Below are 22382 nucleotides of genomic sequence, written 5' to 3' on the forward strand. Positions count from 1 at the left end.
GTGAGCCCTAGTCTGTCTTACAGACCCTGATACAAATATATATCAAATACAGCCCATGCAAGTCTATAATGCTTGACAAGTCTAGATTACTGCAGTATCTGAAAAGAAGAGAGACTGGGCTCCCTTTTATTATATTTTTTATTGCGATGACTTAACAACTGTTTTTTTCTGTACGATATGTTCATTTCAGAGACTAGATGTTTGCTACGTGAGCCCACACATTTATTATTTTTCGTTTCACGTGCCCGCCGCCCCTACTGCAAAGCAGCCGGTCCAAGAAAAAAGGTGTGGTCTAAAATATATATGAAGTCAATCTCATTAAAATCAGATCTAAGTTCTCGCTGCCGCTTAACAAAGCTAAGCGATAGCGAGAACTAAGATCTGATTTTAACGAGATTGTATATGAAGTACGTGGTAAGATAGTCATAGTTGGACGATAAACCAATGCATCGTCTGAGCGCTATTTTGTACTTCTGGAAACAAGTAGCGATCACAATCGCACAATAAGTAAAAAGTATCAATTCTTACCTTAAACATATTTTGGAATAAATGCTACACCAAACACTAATTATTAGTGAAAACGAGTGGTGAAAACATAACATTTTCATCCATTGCGCCATACTTGACACTGCCAACTGTAAATCTTCAGTGTGCCAGGTATTTGGCCACCCTGTCTATTAAAAGATGGCTTACACACCACAGATAACAGCACTTGCAAGTATCGTGATACATATCGGATCGTGAGCAAGGTATCGCGATCGTCCCAACACTATAAGAGTGTCGCTTTTGTCAATGAAGTCTAGTTCCATTTGATGGAACTTTGATGACAGTTTGACGCGGTGCTGTTTTAACTTGATCCCGGTTACACAACCCAACTTTGGGGAAATCATCTCGGATGGTAGGTGTTGCTATGAATCTATTGTCCATATCAAAGTGATTACGGCCATTCGTTTAACGTTTTAAAAAATATAAAAAAATGAATGGTCTTCTTTTAATTCCTTTGCTATCTTCAATCACAGGATCACGTATCGAGACTCGTCTGCGTGTTTGTTTGTTATTATTATTAGTTACATAGTCCCATGCTTCGATAAATACATGGAAAACACGCGGCAAGGGCAAACATGTGGTGACTTCCACAGTCGATCCATGCTGTGAATTCCTTTACTATAGTGTATATATCTTTAACCTTTCAAGCATAATAGAAACAAATATATAGAAAGTAGGCCAAATAGACGCCTTTTATGTTATACATGACATGTAAGTCGTATCGAGGTTAATAGTACGCATTGGAAGCCACTGCACTGTCCCGGTCTTGGTGAATAAAATAGGTCTGTGCGGGAATGTTTATCACGTGAAGCATTCAATATACAATTAACATTTACATTACATGGAATTTGGTTATAATGAAACATCTGCTTGATGATCTTTGAGGCAACGTCTTCAGTCAGCATTTTTTTTTTCTATTACCAATCAACTCGTCTGGCCTAGGGCCAACCGAATATATGGTATCGATAACTACATGGAGGTATGCTTTATAGAGAATACAATAACACAAGGCTAGTAGGAACGGATAAATGGTGAAAATTGTAAATATGGGACACAGGGCCGAAGTTAGTCATTAGTATTAGCCACATGGTCCTGTGTATTGGACGTGAAGATCCAGGGTAGAATAGATCTTCAGCAACCCATGCTTTCCCTAAGAGGCGATTGTGCTTGTAAAATGCGACTAACGGGATCGGGTGGTCAGGCTCGCTGACTTGCTTGATGCATGTCATCGTATCCCAATAGCGTGGATCGATTATTTACAGACCGCCATCATATAGCAGGAATGTTGCTGAGTGCTGCGTTAAACAACAAACAAACATACAAACAAAACTACAATATAAACATGGCCCACATGATCTAGAGTTGCTTGATCTTGCACTCTGTAGACTTTGAACAATGAAATGCGATGGATGGCAATACCGTTTAAATACGATAGGGTCTTCATTCTGCCTTGTCTGCGAATTTGTTTTAATTTTAAGTTACATGGCCCTGTGCTTGACCAGACTAGGCAGTGAATTGAGATATTTTTTGCAATTGTTGAGACATGTTTGATTGTTTCATTCCGCGTCAGTGTCGGAAATATGAACAATACCAGGCTGCCATCAGAACCCACAGTCTTAAGAAGCTGCAGGCCCTGACTAAACTTTTCTAGCCCTCATTTAAGAAACTGCAGTTTATTCTGACAAATAAATCGGTGCTTAAATTTACTGCAGGACATAAGGACCCATATAAATTTGAAAAATGGGTGACACAAGAACCACTTGCCAGGGGGCCACAGGCAGGCGATTTTTTCTAACACTGTTCCGCGGACCCCCCCCCCCCTCAAATTCTGCAGTTAGTTTTTGTACATTCTGCCCTCAAATTTTAATAATTCAGCACACAAATCTGCAAACGTTTAAGCTTAGTTTTAGTGAATTTCATAGTTTTGCAGGGGGCACGGGTGGCCAAGTCATCTAAGGTGCCACGATTCGCTGTGCAGAGTTGCATACCTTGGGCACACCAGAAACCTATGATTGTGGGTTTGATACCCGGTTCGCCCCGATAATGTTTCAGGGATTGTCATCACCATACCCGTGCTCGTGGGTTTCAACGAAGTGGTAAACGTTTGAGACCTGCATCACTTGGGGCTTTCCTCCCACATTAAGCTGATACGCCGTGATATAACTGGAATACTGTTAAAAGCGGCGTTAAACCCAACTCACTCACTCATAGTTTTGCACCTGTTAAACTTGTGGCAGGCATTTTATGATAAACCTATCCACAGCTAGAATAGCTTATTGAAGCAAATCTCGAGATCACTAATGTTAAAATATAGCCATGCACTTTTGGAAAGCAATAACGAAAGTCAATTTCACGTTAAAATGAAATAATTATTTGTGGAGACGTGAGACGTGTGAAAATTCTGCAGTGTATTTGACAAATTTTGAGGCAGAAAAATGAAAATTCTTCATGAGCACTGCACAAAATGAGATTTTTATGCAAGAAAGATACATTTCTGCAAATTATTCTGAGACCATGGAATACAGCGGGGACTGAATAAACATGGTTGATTGCCAGACTGCATGGAATACAGTCCCTATGGCAGGAGGGGCACGGGTGGCCCAGTCTTCTAAGGCGCCGTGATTCGCTGTGCAGAGTTGCGTACCTTGGGCACGCCAGAAACCTATGATTGAGGGTTCAAATCCCGGTTCGCCCCTATTTGTTTCTAGGTTTGTCAGCACCATACCTGTGCTCGTGGGTTTCACCGAAGTGGTAAACGTCTGAGACCTGCACCACTTGGGGCTTTCCTCCCACATTAAGCTGACACGCCGTGATGTAACTGGAATACTGTTAAAAGCGGCGTTAAATCCAACTCACTTACACTCACTCACCCTAAGACAGGAACTTTAACAATCTGTTAATCCCAAATAGCCATTACGGTAATCATATTTTCATTGCAAAAAATATCGTTACGTATATATTTTCTTGTAATGTGCAGAATTAGAGTTACAACTAACATGCCATTCACAGAATCGCCATATTTTTAAAATATGTACCTATACATATTGCGATACACTGTTTATGGGGGCGGTCGGGTAGCCTAGTGGTTAAAGCGTTCGCTCGTCATGCCGAAGACCCGGGTTCGATTCCTGACATGGGTACAATGTGTGAAGCCCATATGTGGTGTGCCCCACCGTGATATTGCTGGAATATTGCTAAAAGCGGCGTAAAGCCATACACTCTCAGATACACTGTTTATTGTCTCTTGTTGCAGTTTGTTGCTGTACATGTTTTAATTTGTAGTACTCATCCTGATAGTTTACTTGGTCTTTTTCAGATCTAATAAAAGAGACTCAAACACATTACAATGTACAATCGTCAGGGCCAAGGCAGATTCAGTAGCGGAAATGATAGGGCGTGGAATGACGACAGCAACATGGAGTATGAGGTGGGAGGAAGGAACGTCCAGCGGTCAGTCGGAGGATACCTGGAAGAGAATCCTGACTTCGGTGGAGGTTACAGTCAAGATGATGGGGGATTCGGAGGTGGAAGTACAATGGGAAGTCAGGGAAACATGAAGAGGAATATGGGGGGTCAAGGTCGAATTATGGGGGGTCAGAGTGGAATGGGAGGCCAAGGTCATGCGAGGGAAGGTCAGAGTGGAATGACGGGAGGTCAAAGAATGATGGAAGGTCAAAGTGGTATGAGGGGAGGTCAAAGTGATATGAGAGTGGGTCAAGGTCGCATGACGGGAGGTCAAAGTGGAATGATAGGAGGTCAAAGTGATATGAGAGGAGGTCAAGGTCGCATGATGGGAGGTCAAAGTGGAATGATGGGAGGTCAAAGTGGAATGATGGGTCAGAGTATGGGAGGTCAAAGTGGAATGATGGGAGGTCAAAGTGGAATGATGGGTGGTCAGCAGTCCTTCAGTGGACAAAATAATAATGAGTTGGTAGAATTGTTGAAGAAACAGTCAGATGTAATAAATAAACTCAGTGAGAAGATTGGCCTTGACACTGGTTATGGTGGTGAGACATATGAAAGCGGATATGGCGGCAAAGATTACTATGGCAATGAAGCTGGTGGACAGTACTATGAAAATGAATATGGTGGAGGTTATTTTGAAGAAGATTATGGATCGTATTCAGGTGGTCCTATGGGTGGTCAAAGAGGTGGTGGCCCTTATAGAGGCTCTCGATCCGGAACGATGCAAGGGGGACCTATGCGAGGCGGACCAATGCGAGGAGGGTCAATGATGAGGGGACCAAGGAGAGGAGATTTCATGCCTCCCAGAGGAGGGTTCACCCCAGGCCCTGGAGGGAGGGGGGGCATGAGGGGATCGCCAGGGAAGCGAAGAGGTGACTACCAAGGAGACTTTGGTGGCAAGAGACAGCGCATGGACAATGAGGTACAGGTTTCCTCAAACATTGAACACACAGATTTGAAAACATATTTTATCAGCAGACTTAATCATGTTTTTGAAAAGTGTAATCTACAGTAACAGTTTTAGCAGTAGTCACAAATTGAGATTGATATGTGAATAATTTCAGTCATCAGGAGTGGAGTTTTCATTTGGCAAAACCACTAGGAGATATCATGACTGTCAACAGTCATGCAGGGATTAATTTATGCCTGCTTTGAGGCTGATATTTGGCCATAAACCTGCAGAAAATGTCAGTAAAAATTCTCAGATTGGAATTAAACATTACCCAATTCATGGTGTTACATTTATGACTAGTGTTGATGGCATATAAGATATCACGTGAAAGCCATTGTCTTTGCAGTTTCATAAAAATTAATATATTTTTTAGCAAGTGTAGTCTTTGTTGCACAAACAAGGAAACTTTGATCATTTATGGGTAAGAACTAGACAATAAACCTTGTGTACTTACTAGCAGCCATTGTTGTAAAAGACAAGAGTTGCAGAACCACAATATACTGTCCAGCTGTATATTTTTTGTATCTTCTACTGAATGTTCTGTTTTATTTCATTTTTTCAGGCACAGCCTCGACGTAAGTATAATAGTGTGCATTGTGAATCAGGATCAGAATGGCATCTTGTGCTTCATGATTTTCAGTGGGTATTGTATGTCCACAATGGCTGTAGAGCATAGGTAATGATCAATGCATTTGGGAAGACCTGGGCTAAACTTGGCTACCATGGGTAGTGATCAATGCACTTGGGAAGACCTGGGGTAAACCTGGCTACCATGGGTAGTGATCAACGCTCCTGGGAAGACCTGGGCTAAACTTGGCAACCATGGGCAGTGATCAATGCCCCTGGGAAGACCTGGGCTAAACTTGGCAACCATGGGTAGTGATCAATGCACTTAGGAAGACCTGGGCTTAACCTCCCTACCATGGGTAGTGATCAATGCCCCTGGGAAGACCTGGGGTAAACCTGGCTACCATGGGTAGTGATCAATGCACCTGGGAAGACCTGGGCTAAACTTGGCAACCATGGGCAGTGATCAATGCCCCAGGGAAGACCTGGGCTAAACCTCCCTACCATGGGTAGTGATCAATGCCCCTGGGAAGACCTGGGCTAAACCTCCCTACCATGGATAATGATACAGTTTGTTTTAGTGCGGAACACAGAGCTACAGATAGGCTGCGTATTTGCGTAAAAAAAACTCCCCAAACTATTCAAAACCCAATTACTTTCAATTATCTTGCCAACAAAAACGTGTGCATTAAAGGAAAAACGCAAATGTATAAAAACAGCATGCGTAAATACCCAATAAAGCTTTCTCAGCATGCATACAATGGAGCTAATTTTCGAAACTCAATTATGAGATAATTTACTTTCTGAGTCAAGCCTACTTATTTAGAATAGTTATATACATCTTAAACACTATTTCAGTTTTTTAAAATCTTAAAATGTTCACTAATTTTGGGAAAAACCCAATAGAGTGATGAATGGATGAGTGAAAAAATATAGGTTACCCAATGAAAAATGTTATAACGCAATTAAAAGAGAAACCCTAGAGTTAAAACTCAATTGCCCAAAAAGTTATCTGGAGCTCTAGGAACATATATGTGGGATCTTGGTCCATTGTGTCCGTTCAGGTATAACTTTACTGGTTCACTTGACTGGCTGCACTTAAAAGTACCGGTCCATTCTATATTTTGGACTCATAGGGTTAAATTTTACAGGTACCTGGCACATTTTACTGGTAAATTACTGGCAATTATATACACTGACTTTGTGTTTGAACTAAAAGTTCAAGTTAGAGAAAACTTGATTTATTTTCTTGTTTGTGACTATAAGCAGGTTTTCCATTGACTCAAGTGGTCACCATTGTTTATCCATCTGCAATCTAATTTGATTTTTAGTAACTATATGACCACTTTCTGTTCTGCATAATTTATATAATATAACTCATGAATATTACTTAGACCGTTCGCTACGTTAACAGATCGTTATTATAACAGAAACAAACGTATGTTTTCCATGTATATCTAAAATGATATTATTTGTTATTAATAGCCGGTGAATTAAACAATTTAAAGTGAAACAATTCATAATTCATCATATTATGAATACGTAAACTTGTACTGTGTGAAAAGTCGTACTAAAATACGCTATTTGAAGGGGGCGTGGCCTAAATGCAAATGTCTGATTGGGATTTTAAATTTTCGGGACCCCTGATAATTTCAGTTAAGTTTCAAAAGTATGAAAATTCATGCTTTTCTTTAAAAATTAACTTTTCTGGTAGACAAGATTGTACAATATATTATTGTTTTCAATGCTTATGTATGGTTGCAGTTTGTTTTTAGTTTGTGAAAACTTGTATTTCAGGAGCCAGATCTGGATATGCAATGAAGACCCCTGAACAAAAGGTAGTGTGGCATTACAGGAAACTTGCAGTTCCTCACTAGATTACAGGGGCTGAGGGTTACTGAGTTTGTCAGTCACACAGGTTTAATTCCCTAGGGTACTGAGTTTGTTATTCATACAGGTATAAATTTTCTGTTAGTGGTTTTGTTAGTCACACAGGTTAAAATCCCCAGGTTAGTGAGTTTGTCAGTCATACAGGTTTCATACACCAGGTTAGTGGGTTTGTCAGTCATACAGGTTTCATACACCAGGTTAGTGGGTTTGTCAGTCATACAGGTTTCATACACCAGGTTAGTGGGTTTGTCAGTCATACAGGTTCCATTCCCCAGGTTAGTGGGTTTGTTAATCATACAGGTTTCATACCCCGGGTTAGTGGATTTGTTAGGCATACAAGTTTAATTCCCCAGGTTAGTGGGTTTGTCAGTCATACAGGTTTCATTCCCCAGGTTAGTGGGTTTGTCAGTCATACAGGTTTCATACCCCAGGTTAGTGGGTTTGTCAGTCATACAGGTTTCATACACCAGGTAAGGGGGTTTGTCAGTCATACAGGTTTCATACTCCAGGTTAGTGGGTTTGTCAGTCATACAGTTTTCATACACCAGGTAAGGGGGTTTGTCAGTCATACAGGTTTCATACTCCAGATTAATTGGTTTGTCAGTCATACAGGTTTCATACACCAGGTTAGTGGGTTTGTCAGTCATACAGGTTCAATTCCCCAGGTTAGTGGGTTTGTTAGTCATACAGGTTTCATACCCCAGGTTAGTGGGTTTCTCAGTCATACAGGTTTAATTGCCCAGGTTAGTGGGTTTGTCAGTCATACAGGTTTCATTCCCCAGGTTAGTGGGTTTGTCAGTCATACAGGTTCAATTCCCCAGGTTAGTGGGTTTGGTAGTCATACAGTTTTCATACCCCAGGTTAGTGGGTTTCTCAGTCATACAGGTTTAATTGCCCAGGTTAGTGGGTTTGTCAGTCATACAGGTTTCATTCCCCAGATTAGTGGGTTTGTCAGTCATACAGGTTTCATACACCAGGTTAGGGGGTTGGTCAGTCATACAGGTTTCATACCCCAGGTTAGTGGGTTTCTCAGTCATACAGGTTTAATTGCCCAGGTTAGTGGGTTTGTCAGTCATACAGGTTTCATACCCCAGGTTAGTGGGTTTCTCAGTCATACAGGTTTAATTGCCCAGGTTAGTGGGTTTGTCAGTCATACAGGTTTCATACCCCAGGTTAGTGGGTTTCTCAGTCATACAGGTGTAATTGCCCAGGTTAGTGTGTTTGTCTGTCATACAGGTTCAATTCCTAAGGTTAGTGGGTTTGTAAGGCACACAGGTTTAACAGGTAAACCCATAAAATAAATAAATCAATCAATCAATCCATCAAGGCAGTTCTTCACATTGTAGCACTGGGGAATTGGACTGAAGTGAACGTCATGTATGGCTCAGTTTGAGGAATAGGCTGTTGTCATACCCTCCACATGTTTGTGATGTTATCAGTTTGTATTCTGTTGTGAAATTGGACCCGTGTTAACCAGACAAACTGATTCTTAAGTATACACTCTATTGAGATGAAGGTTTTCATGATCACATCTCTCCAACCAATTAGATGCTGAAATCCACTGTTACTAACTTGATGCATGTGTATCTTTATCATGTTAATAGGGGCGGTTGGGTAGCCTAGTGGTTCAAGCGTTCGCTCGTCACGCCGAAGACCCGGGTTCGATACCCTGACATGGGTACAATGTGTGAAGCCCTTTTCTGGTGTCCCCTGCCGTGATATTGCTGGAATATTGCTAAAAGCGGCTTAAAACCATACTCACACACTCACTTATCATGTTTACATGTATGTATGTTATTTATGTATATTATTTATGTATATATGTATGTATATTGATTAGTTTCGAACTATGATTTATTGAACTTGTTGCATATGAAGATAGTGTTTGGTTGATTGCAGTGTGGGAATGAACATGGATATTCATTCCATGAAGTTCAGTGGTAACCATGGTGATGTAAACATTTAAAATTACCATAGCAACAAATGGAGACACTGATTGTTTATTAGAGAGGAACCTGTTTTGTTCCTCTGTACATTGTGAAAATACATTCGTCCATCAAGTGCATGTCAGACTAGTTGGTCTGACAGCAGAAGTGTATGTGTAAGTGGAACATGTCCGGCCACAGAAGGTCATGTTGAAGTAGACAAGGTCTATCATTAGATGAAGGTGAACAGGTTCATCATCAGATGGAGATGTGTGTAGCCAGATGGACAATAGTTCCATCTGAAGCTATTAACCTAGGGAGAACCTGCTTTGTCTTTTGGTCGGATATTTACTTACTTATTTTAAGGTTTTTCATGTTTTTGTGACAAGCCATTTTTGTCACCAATTGCAATAAAGACTGTCTATGTCTGCTTAATGATGATATTTTGTATGGGTGACCTCCAATTCCATGCATCCTTGGTTATACAGAGTATTATGTCTCCGTTCAATGGTTATAAATACCCTGGACCCCATTCACCGTGTAGAGGTAAATGTCCAAGTGACTGTCCATTCCTTAGAAATAATGGAGCCAATGGGCATTTTTTGTAAGGAATGGAGAGTTAAGAGGATATTCCTCTACTAAAAACAAATTCCTACGTTTACATTTTGACAACATGCTGAAGAGCTGTGTAATTTGCACAATAAAGATCAGATCGTGAGCACGTTCAAAAACAGCAAACAACTGTCCATTCCTCAAAAATAATGGAGCGCTCTAACAACAGAATGATGTCACAGATGTGTTTTAAACACAGCCTCATTGTAAGCACCATTTTGAAACCAGCTGGAATGACATGCTAAATTTTGCCATCCAATCAAATTACGGTCATGAGGCAAGTGATAAATTGGGATGATGTCCCATAACAGAGCTATGGTGGAGGATGGGCCCAGAGTGTTTATCACAATGTAATGGAGATATTACACACTAGATAATCAGAGAACAATTCAAAGTACATAGAGTAGTTAGTTCTGTCTTTGGTCATTACAAGGACAGTGATGTGCGGATGTCATTGATTTGAAATGATATAGTTGATGTGCTAATGTTTATCTGTGAGATCATGTCTTGCCTTTGGCCTCAACAAGGACAGTGACACTGTCTTCCATTTGCCTAATGGATCTGATAGAGACAGGGCACATAGAGACCTTAAACTGTTGTACAGAAGATCTCTGACTCTCACAGAGCAGAGGTATTCCTACCCATCTATAAGTTGAAGAGCTTAGGCATCACTTGGTCTGTCGTGAGTTGATCCCTATGATACTGTGCTGGCTTTAATCATCACTTGGTCTGTGGGGCGTTGACCTCTATGATACTGTGAAGACATTTTAGCATCACTTGGTCTCTGGAGCGTTGGCCCCTATGATCCTGTGAAGACATTTAAGCATCACTTGGTCTTTGGGGCGTTGACCCCTATGATCCTGTGCCGGCTTTAGTCTGCGGGGCGTTGACCCCTATGATCCTGTGCAGGCTTTAAGCATCACTTGGTCTGTTGTGAGTTGATCCCTATGATACTGTGCTGGCTTTAATCATCACTTGGTCCGTTGGGCGTTGACCCTTATGTTTCTTTGAAGACATTTTAGCATCACTTGGTCTATGAAGCGTTGACCCCTACGATCCTGTGAAGACATTTAAGCATCACTTGGTCTGTGGGGCGTTGACCCCTATGATCCTGTGCAGGCTTTAAGCATCACTTAGTGTGTGGGTCGTTGACCCCTATGATCCTGTGCAGGCTTTAAGAATCACTTTGTCTGTGGGGCGTTGACCCCTACGACCCTGTGAAGACATTAAACATCACTTAGTCTGTGGGGCGTTGACCCCTACGATCCTGTGAAGACTTTAAACATCACTTGGTCTGTGGGACGTTGAACTCTACGATCACTTGGTCTGTGGTGAGTTGATCCCTATGTCAAGGCTTTAAGCATCACTTGGTCTGTGGGGCATTGACCCCTACGATCCTGTGAAGACATTAAACATCACTTTAAACATGTGGACTCCTTGGTTTCATCACATGAGCCTGCAGTTAGGGCCACTTTTAAATGACACCGAGAAACTAAACCTCTTTTCTCCCCTGATATTTCAAAGAGAGTGAGCATTGCCCATGTCAAATAAAGAAAAGAACTTAAATAACTGAAGTAAGTGCACCTCTATATTCCTTTGGCTCCATTTTGAGCCATCACTGAGTTCAAAATCAAAAGTTCTACAAATTTGTTCTTCAGAAAAGGAATCACTTTTACCATTTGATTTTTAAAGATGCCTCTTGATTTGACATTAGCGATCTCTCCCTTCACTCTGAACTGTGGACTCCTTGGTCATCCTGGTCGGACAGCCTGATGGTAAGTGTTTACTCATGCTGATGTTGAGTTTAAATCAGATCACTGAGATTATTCAGGATTAACCCCAGAAACTGCTGATTGTTGGCCAAATCCCAGAATTGCCCTGATTCCATCTCAGGTCATTTACACCAAGTCAGTAGGGGGTATGTTTTGCCCAGTCATCTAAGTCACCGCAAGTCGCTGTGCGGAGTTGTGTCCCTTGGGCACGCCAGAAACCTACAATTGTGGATTCGAATCCAGGTTTGCCCAATGATTTTTCTAGGCTTGTCAGCACCGTACCCATGCTAGTGGGTTTCACAAAAGTGATAAATGTCTAAGACCTGCATCACTTGGACTTTCCTCCCACATCAAGCTGACACGCTGAGATAGAAGTCACTCCAAGTCAGTAATTCTCTCTGTCAAGATCTGTACAACCCTCCATAGGTCGTTAAGACATGATACATTTGTGAACTTTCACTGACAAATCAAAATGAAGAATGGTGTTTTTAAAATGAATCCAATGTCAACCACATCGCTTTAAATTCTTTGCTCACTCGTATCAAACCTACATGCTGATTTGCTACTTAGAAATTCACCTGTGTGACATTCTGTGGAGGGTTATTGCAAAACTTGACAAGAACAGGCTGCAAATCATAGTAAAAGAACTGATCTGAATGATCTTGGCATGTCACACTGTTTACTTGTCTCACACAATGAGCAGACAGCATTGTGCTGTATCTGAATTACTGTTCCAAGCAATGTTTAACCCAACTCATTCATTCACGTCACAACCCAACTTATGTGCACTATCTTAGAGGTTCAGATTTTATAGCTGGAACTCTTTTGGACAGAATTTGATTGTCCAGTATGAACACTAACATTCACTGACAAGTCATGGGGATGATGTCAAAAGATAACGTGATTAGTGACACACTATTCAAGCTAAACATTGTCCTACACCAGACACCCCTGATGGGATACGGGGTTGGATGGATCCCCAGCTACTTATGCTGGTCACCCCATTGGAGTCTGGGTTAGAATTGGTCCCCAGCAACCTATGCTGCAAGTTCCTTCCCAGCGCATGACACCTTCGTTACACTCTCGGTAACATCGCTGCCACCAGTGTGGGCGCGGCCATAACAAGAATCTTGGAATTTGCCCTCTAACCCCATATGTAGTAACGATTATACTTTTGTGTATGTCTTTGGGAATGCCATCATATTTCATATTGAAAAGGTTTACGACTGACCATGTTTTCCAGATGAATTTACTTTGTTGTTTTAAAATCAGATTGGTTCGAGATTGCAGACTAACGGCAAATCAACCAACTTTCCCCTTACATTCTTACTATATCAATTAAAGATGATACTTTTAATGAAATAGAAATTCAAATTGACAAACAAAGGAAGTAATTTTTCAGCAGTAAGTGTATACAGCGTCACAACAGTCGTCACTTGTTTGTAAGCATAACGGTCATTCGGTTGCGAGTTCAACTCCAAGCATGGTTGGGGCCACCTATTACAGTGGAGAGTTTTGACTGGTGGCAGCGATAGGATAGAGAGCTCCGCGAACGGACTCGCTGTGAGGAGCTTGCCTATGCTGGTCTCTCAATGGGATTCTGGGTTAGAATTGGTCCCCAGCAACCTATGCTGGCCACCCCATGGGATTCTGCGTCAGAATTGGTCCCCAGCAACCTATGCTGGCCACCCCATGGGATTCTGCATCAGAATTATTCTCCAGCAACCTATGCTGGTCATTCCATGGGATTCTGCGTCAGAATTGGTCTCCAGCAACCTATGCTGGTCACTCCATGGGATTCTGGGTTAGGAATGGTCCCCAGCAACCTATGCTGGTTGTAAGAGGCGACTTAATGAAGGCATGGTGTCCTAGTTATTTGTGTCATTGTACCCCGACTGTGTGGATCGTTGCTCACAATTATGTACAGGAATCGATCACTGACAAGACTGTGGCAAGAAACAGCAAACACACACACCAGACAACCCTCCAGATTCAACATGGTGTCACATGTCAATTTAAGTTCGATTCCTATTTACCCTTACAAAACCTAGTGTTAGAGGGTCTCTAAACAAGAAAGTAGATTGGTGTGGCTGTATTTTTGGATTGCAAATCCAAAGTTGTACTTACGTGATGATACCATTGAAGACCCGGGTTGGAATAGGTCTTCAGCAACCCATGCGTTTCGTAAGAGGCGACTGTGTCATTGTATCCCATTGGATTGTCCGGTCCATACCTTGATAGTTACAGGCCACTGTCTTATAGCTTGAATATTGCTGAGTGCGGCGTTAAACAACACAAACTTGTTTCATGTGATATCATGAGTTCTTCTTGAACAAATTTCAGTGATGATGCAGGTTTTGTTGGTATTTAAGACAATGTGAGCCTTGTTGACATGACACAAAATTGTGGTCATCCAACTGTGCAGATTTGATTATTTACATGCCTTTATGACACAGCTGGAATATTGCCGACTCTGGTGTTCATTAAACAAAGAAGAATCTGATAACACTATACAGGCCTCATCTTCCTGAGGCAAGTCCAGTTTGCACCCTTGCCGAACTTGGCTTGCTGTTTTAATTTGCTGGACTAACGAGTCTATGCAAAGTCCAATCAAAATCGCATGGCAAAATTGACATCCTGTCGTAAACAAAATGGCAACTGCTGTGCAGATTTCGGTTGATTGCAGGATTTGCAAAGCATGTGTACCATCAACTGGGCGTCAGCATATATTTTCCAAATCTTTTCATGTTTTTAATGAACATGCTCCAGTGATTTGATGCATTTACGAGGTAAGACCCGTTCGGCAAGGGTGGAAACTGGCCTTTCATAGTTAATAACCTCGGGAAGATGTACAGACTTCTGTGGGAAACTACAAGGGTGCCACTGTAGCATTCATGACTGTACTCACTTCCAGTAATTCACTGGGGTGATTTGGTGTTTTTGTCAAGATCAGTTTGTCTCAACTAATAATAGTTGCAAATAACTGTGTGTATGGTCAGGGCTGTCAGAGTGGTTTGTACTTTGAGTCATTGTGTAAAACAGTGTACAAGTCATGTACTACACTCCTCATTCTGTGATTGCTATGAAGTTTTGAATGTGATATTCCAGGAGAGAGAAAGGGAAGAAAGCAAAAAGAAGGGGGTAGAACCTATGAAGCCCAAGGCCACAGCCACACAGGTTGGTGTTTCCACCTTGATTTGTAGCATTTCTTAGGGATCCCAGACACACTCCGGCGCAGCATAACACCACTGCCACAGGCTAATTTGCATATCGCGTGACCGGACTTTTCTCTTGTTTGTAAACAAACACGCTTTTTCAGAAATCGGTATAGAACGGACTAATAGAGGATATTTAATGTGTTTTCTCAAATACCACTTTTATCTCGAGTGAAGTGGGGAGAGTCTAATATTTTCACGAGTGACGCAGATAAAAGTGGTATTTGAGAAAACACATTGAATTTTCTATTTATTATATACATGTTTTATTTTTATTACTTGCAATTTATATATTTTTTTGAAAAACAGTGTCTGATAAAATAACAATGTTCTCCCTCTCGCCCCTTTACCACTGCCGTATAAAGGGGGTTTGCGAAAAGAATATAGTCCGTGAATAAAACTAGCCCTGTTAATATATGTTATGCGAAATATATTATTTCATATCGAGTATTAAGTTCCGTGGACATTTTTGTTTGTCATAATTAAACATTCCTGTTTAAAATGAAAACAGAAATCATTTTCAAACAGCGATTATTTTATTGGCATAAGAATACATAAACAGTATTAGGAAAGTTCAATTCTCGGAAAATTCAAGCGGGCGCTTCATCTCGCTGTCGCCAGTTGTGCCTAATGTCTGGCGAAGCATGTCCGGCGCAAGAGTGATATTAACATTGCCATAGATGTTATTACCAGACATCAGACTCGTCAAAAAGTTCCTGTAGTCAGAGAAGTTATGCACCTGTGGTTGAGACTGAGTACAGTCGGCATCCGGCACCTTGTTTAACTTTTTAATATCAGTCACTAGTGACTGATAACTTGATCTATCGTCACTGATAAATTCCAGTATTTCATTCATATGTATATAATAAAAGTAAGTATTTGGGGCGCTTTACATGTTGTTTTGCATAATTATATAGATATGCTACTATAACCATGACAGTGAGTTGCATGACAATATCTATTTATACATCAAAGTGACCGTGTCGCTAGCTCTCCGTTGGGTTTCGATGACAGCAAAGTAAACAATGTAAACAAAGGATAACTACGCAAAAACAAGTAGATGTTCACGTATGAGGATACTTTCTTAATGAACCGTAACCATTCTTTAACATTTGTTTATGAAAATGTGTAGACTTGTCAAACATGAAACGGATGCAAAGCATATGCAATATCTTGAATGGACTGAAAGATGTGACGAATCGTCACATGGCGCAGGCCTGTGGCAGAGGTACTATGCTGGCTGGCTGCCGGCCGCATGGAACTCTGGGTAGGAGAGTGGATTCCAGACAGAAAAGGCCCCCATTACCCCATGCTTGAGTTATCTCCCCTTGGATGGTCCAGACAGAAGGGTCCCTATTACTAAGGGCTTGTGAGTTGTCTCCCCTTGGAGATTCCAGACAGAAAAGGGCCCCATTATTCCATTCTTATCAATTTATTTGTCAGTTATAATAACTTCACATGGCTAGTTGTTTAATCATTAATACAAAAAACTGTGGATAACAACACAAGATAGTTCAGCGCAAAAGGGCAACACAAGACCCACCAAGGTTTATGGAAACATACACCCACAAAATTGCCGCAGAATCACTTGCAATTTTTTTCTTTATAAATGATTGTTAAGAATGTACTGCTTTCTTTGGTTTACGTTGTATGTATTGTGCCGACTCTTGTGTTACATATATAACACATACTACCAAATTAGCATAAAGGCAAAATTTGAAAATGGCTGTTATTGGAATGTCAGAGTTATTACATTATCATCATGATTATAGACAAACTGGAATATTGAACCTCGACATACTATTCTCTGATAAGTGTTTATCTTTGACCTGACTAAGACTCCTGCATTTTTAAATATTATGGCTCAGAAGGACACAATTCCATATAAAGTCAAGCACGTAACTTGTTATGTGTTCCACCGATTGTGAGTCATCATGACCAGAAAGCATTGAACGCTATTGGTAACCGTAATATATAACCTGAGAGAAATATGACCTCCGACAAGACATATATTTAACATAATAGCAGGATTTGATAATATATTGGATGCTACCATGGCTATGAATTCATCAGTTATTCAACAGGTTTGTGAGGCCTCCTTTTGACCAGGGCCCTGTTACACAAAGCGATCTTAACGGTAAGATGATCGTAACTCCCATACTTTAACATAGGATTACGACAGGCGTAGGGCTAAGATCGCTTTGTGGAACGGGTCCCATGAAACCTTTTCACCAACTCGAAAAAGGCACTAATTTGGTGTTGTAAATTAAGGATGCTCAGTCTGCAACTTTAGCCATTAGTCTTAAACCAATGTCTCGTAAAGTTCTGTATCATTTCATAACTTAGCTCATATCAGTCCATATAATACCCATAACAATGAAACTGACTAAAGTTGATGTTATGGCCAAGTTGCAGCAGTCGACTGTAAGGCTTGGGGCTCAAACTGGTGTCTTCAGACCAACTGACATTTATGTTTTCAAGATTAGGGTGATGACAAGGACCTCTTGACTTTATTTCCTGACACTGCTGACAGACTGACAGTACAAGATGCTGTATAGGGCCTCGCTCCCTGAGATTGCATCAGTTCTGTTTCCACTTAAGGCTGCTGATGCCCCGTGGATGACGTCCGAGTTGAAAGTACTCCTGGTGGCTAAGGCCCGCAGTCACAAAAAGGCCAAGGATAAGAACACTCCAGAAACCTGGGCTAAATTCAGAGCAGCTCGGAACCTTTTCATTTGTAAGACTCGACAGGCCAAATTAAAGTACAATTTACAGAAAGCATTGGATGATGGGAAGGTAAATGTTTAGCGTATTGAGTGTGGTTGTGTTTTCAGTATCGCAAATATCTCCGCAAGAAGGTTCAGCAGCAGAGGGAGGAGGATGTGAGTATTCAAGAGTAGAAAGTAGACGTTCTCACAGTTGCAATTTCGGAAATGTTCATATGGATGTGTGGGAACACACAAATTGCGCAAATTATTCTGCGTATTTACATTGCTTTACAACTCAATTCCCACTATGTCTTATTTCTAGTGCATTTTCCTTTTTATTGTGTACATAGCAATGTCAGTGTGAAAAATTCTCCTGAAATTCTCCTGATGAGTCAAAACACAAAATGAATTCTCCTTCTCTTGTATCTTTTTACAAAACGTCAGATAGTTATGAAGTTTTCACTTAGATTGTCCAGATTCTACATCATTCACTTTAGGATTTTTAGCATGGAAGAAATTTATCGTTTCTTACTTCAGGGAACCTTTCCAGCCTATGAAGAGGACAAAGTCATCGGTAAGCTGATTTTTAAAGTTGCCTAAAAGAAATGGATGGTACACATCAAATAGATTGTAGAGTTAGATCCCTTTGTTAAGCCAGGGTCTTGTAGTAAGTTTCAAACTCATATTCGCCTCAGTAATGCTCCTAGGTAAGTCAGCGATGTACTGTTGGCTGGTTGGTTTGTTGTTTAACGCCGCACCTAGCAATAGTCCAGCTATATGACGGCGGTCTGTAAATAAGCGAGCCTGGACCAGACAATCCAGGGATTAATATCATGAGTGTCGATCCACGCAATTGGGATGGATGACATGCTACAACCAAATCAGCGAGCCTGACCACCCAATCCTGTTAGTCGCCTTTTACGACAAGCATAGTCACCTTTTACGGCAAGCATGGGTTGCTGAAGACCTATTCTACTCCGGATCTTCACAGTCCAGCACTGTATTGATACTTGAAGGCTTCTCTGTGGGGGATATTTCTTAGAATGTCGATCACTGTTTTATTCTCGACCAGACTTGATTATATACAAACTGGGCCTGATAGGTGAGATCATAAATCAGTAGTAATTAAAATGTGGGCCTCTGTCATTAGTATTTTTCGTTTTAGTCCGTGTAGAGCACGCACGAATAGCAAATGTATCAAGTTGAATAAAAACATTTTTAAAAATGTCATTGTATCCCAATTGTGGGGTTTGATGCTCATGATGTCAATCACTGCATTGTCTGATCTAGACTCAATTATTTACAAGACTGCCTTCACACAGTTTGCAACAAAGTTTACCTTGACTGTTGTATTTACTTTCAATGTAACTGGTTAAGCTGTTTGATAGTTATGTAACTGGAATTTAGAATCTAATTTCTGCCCATACAACCTTATTCAGTCAACTTCTTGTACCCCATAATATACAGGGAATAACAGGTAAGAATATAGGTCCCATTCATCCTATGCTTGTAAGAGGCGACAAAATGGATCAGGTGGTCAGGCTTGGTGACCTGGTTAATTGCATGTCATCCTATCCCAATTACTTGGATTCGTTCTCATGATGTGTCACAGGATTGTCTCGTTCAGACTCGACTACCGTCATATAGTTGAATTATAGCTGAGTGTGGCATTAGACAACAAACAAACACCCATAATATACCACTGAAATGAAGCCCATCTCATCATGGTTTCAACCTTACTCAGTCAGTGTTTTCAATGGCAGCTGACTGATAGTGTACTGTATGGTTCTGTTTAGGGAGGAAATATATTGAGAAGGTGGAAGGCTACTACTGCCAGAAGTGTCGCAGGTTCTTCCGGGAGGAGTCAGAGGCAACCATAGAACACTGCATGACGTGGGCACATTACCAGAGGATCAAGGTATGTAACACTGCATAACATGGGCACATTACCAGAGGATCAAGGTATGTAACACTGTGTTACGTGGGCACATTACCAGAGGATCAAGGTATGTGACACTGTGTGACATAGGCACATTACCAGAGGATCAAGGTATGTGACACTTTGTCACATGGGCACATTACCAGAGGATCAAGGTATGTGACACTTTGTCACATGGGCACATTACCAGATGATCAAGGTATGTAACACTGTGTGACATAGGCACATTACCAGAGGATCAAGGTATGTGACACTTTGTGACATGGGCACATTACCAGAGGATCAAGGTATGTAACACTGTGTGACATAGGCACATTACCAGAGGATCAAGGTATGTAACACTGTGTGACATAGGCACATTACCAGAGGATCAAGGTATGTAACACTGTGTGACATGGGCACATTACCAGAGGATCAAGGTATGTAACACTGTGACATGGGCACATTACCAGAGGATCAAGGTATGTAACACTGTGTGACATAGGCACATTACCAGAGGATCAAGGTATGTAACACTGTGACATGGGCAAATTACCAGAGGATCAAGGTATGTGACACTTTGTGACATGGGCACATTACCAGAGGATCAAGGTATGTAACACTGTGACATGGGCACATTACCAGAGGATCAAGGTATGTGACACTTTGTGACATGGGCACATTACCAGAGGATCAAGGTATGTGACATTGGCACATTACCAGAGGATCAAGGTATGTGACACTGTGTGACATAGGCACATTACCAGAGGATCATGGTATGTAACACTGCATGACATGGGCACATTACCAGAGGATCAAGGTATGTGACATGGGCACATTACCAGAGGATCAAGGTATGTGACATGGGAACATTACCAGAGGATCAAGGTATGTGACACTGTGACATGGGCACATTACCAGAGGATCAAGGTATGTGACATTGGCACATTACCAGAGGATCAAGGTATGTGACACTGTGACATGGGCACATTACTGGAGAATATGGGTGATAACATTGCTTGGCTGAGGAACATATATACAACACTGTAGTTCACATTTCCAGAGATACAGCAAATGAAATGAGGCTATGTAGTACACATATCTTACCGGACACATTGTGTATCATCAAACCCTGAGCTGCACGTGCTGTCAAACATTGTTTGTACGTTCCACCACATTAACACTTGCGCTCTCGGGCCTAACCTCCCTTGCTCTCAACCGCCTCCATGATGTAGTGTATAGAGTGTCTGCCTGGAAAGTTAAATGTCGGTGGTTTGATCCCTGGTTGTGTCATACCAAAAGACGTTGACAGATGGTACTTGTTGTCACCCTACTGGTGCTCGGCTTCAAGGGATAAAACAAGGACTGGTCGGTTCAGAGTCATTATAATGTGTCTGAGTATGTATTACTGTTAACCCCATTTCATCTAACCTCACCCTCTCTGTCTTGACAGTCTATGGAACCAGGGTCAGAAATACAAGGACTGCATTGTGGAAAGTTTCATCATATATCAGCTGAGAGGTAGCATGGGTGGCCCAGTCGTTTAAGGCGCCGCGATTCGCTGTGCAGAGTTGCGTCCCTTGGGCACGCCAGAAACCTATGATTGTGGGTTCAAATCCCAGTTCATCCCGATTATGTTTCTAGGTTTGTCAGCACCATACCCGTGTTCGTGGGTTTCACCGAAGTGGTAAACGTCTGAGACCTGCATCATTTCGGGCTTTCCTCCCTCAAGTCAAAATCCAAAAATGTTTGTCTTGTTCAAGCAGGACTTGCTAGCTACATATTTGGATGATCAGTTTAGGAAGGTTTACACTAGTACTTTTCTAAGTTGGTCGGGTAGCCTAGTGGTTAATGCGTTCGCTCATCACGCCGAAGACCCGGGTTCGATTCCAGACATGGGTATAATGTGTGTAGCCCATTTGTGGTGTCACCCTGCCGTGATAGTGATGGAATATTGCTAAAAGCGACATGAAAGGTCACTCACTCACTAGTCCTTTTCTGAGGCTGTATACAAGCACAATGAGTGGTACTGTGAGAATGCTGCCAATAGTCTGCTATTATCCTTTCAGAATACAAAGTTCCCAAAGGAAGAAGACAAGAAGAAGGATGGGGAAGCTGGAGGAGATGAGGCAGTAGAGATGACTGCGGACATGAAGACTGATGCTGCTGATGCACCGCTGGATGAGGAGCAGTTGCTGAAGGAGGACGATGAGTGATGCCGACCTGATGAAGATCTATTGGTGAAAAGTTGAGATGATTTGGACAAGTTCATGTCGCGACATTGAAGGCCTCAACAACTTTTGCGACTAAGGAAAATTCAGTGAATGAATTTCTGTGTACCTGTGACCCACATGATGGATGTAAGCTATGATAGTGTACAGCATGTATCAGTCATGTGTGACAGCATCTGTAACATGTTTCAGTGTATATGGACAAAGGTGGGGTAGCCTAGTGGTTGAAGCTATCACTCGTCACGCCGAAGACCCTGGTTCCATTCCCCATGTGGTTACAGTGTGTGAAGTCCATTTCTGGTGTGCCTCGCCATGAAATTGCTGGAATATTGCTAAAAGCAGAAAACTATACTTACTCACTCACAGCTGTGTCTTCAAACTGTCCATCAATGTGCATGGATTGCTTTGTTAGAACCTCTGTCAAGTACTTTGAAATAACAGCTGTTGCATGTCCATCATGTCTTTGTTCATATTTTACTTTTGTTGATTATGAAGTTTATATACTTTGTTCAGATGACAGTTTCATTTCATTTCTCAAATATTATTGTCACATCATCAAACTGTCCAAGCTGCAACATTAT

The 22382-nt window shown here is 41.5% G+C and overlaps 1 protein-coding gene across 4 annotated transcripts; it reads left to right on the forward strand.

Moving 5' to 3' along the window:
* The first annotated feature begins 1279 nt into the window (after positions 1-1279).
* On the forward strand, positions 1280-22382 carry LOC139459613 (keratin, type I cytoskeletal 9-like). Of its 4 annotated transcripts, none has more exons than XM_071241184.1 (9): positions 1280-1328; positions 3863-4933; positions 5526-5538; positions 7328-7368; positions 14838-14906; positions 17546-17740; positions 18190-18226; positions 19449-19570; positions 21640-22382. In XM_071241184.1, exons 2-9 carry the CDS (start codon positions 3893-3895, stop codon positions 21784-21786), a joined length of 1665 nt encoding a protein of 554 aa, XP_071097285.1. In that variant the 5' UTR covers positions 1280-1328; positions 3863-3892; the 3' UTR covers positions 21787-22382. The 4 variants fall into 4 exon arrangements, with proteins under 4 accessions (XP_071097285.1, XP_071097287.1, XP_071097289.1 ...); XM_071241186.1 differs by lacking the exon at positions 17546-17740 and adding an exon at positions 17779-17826; XM_071241185.1 differs by lacking the exon at positions 1280-1328 and adding an exon at positions 1474-1525.

The sequence above is a fragment of the Haliotis cracherodii genome, unplaced genomic scaffold (assembly GCF_022045235.1).
Source record: "Haliotis cracherodii isolate W230 unplaced genomic scaffold, xgHalCrac1.p SCAF_13, whole genome shotgun sequence".
In the NCBI taxonomy this organism is placed as follows: Eukaryota; Metazoa; Mollusca; class Gastropoda; order Lepetellida; family Haliotidae; genus Haliotis; species Haliotis cracherodii.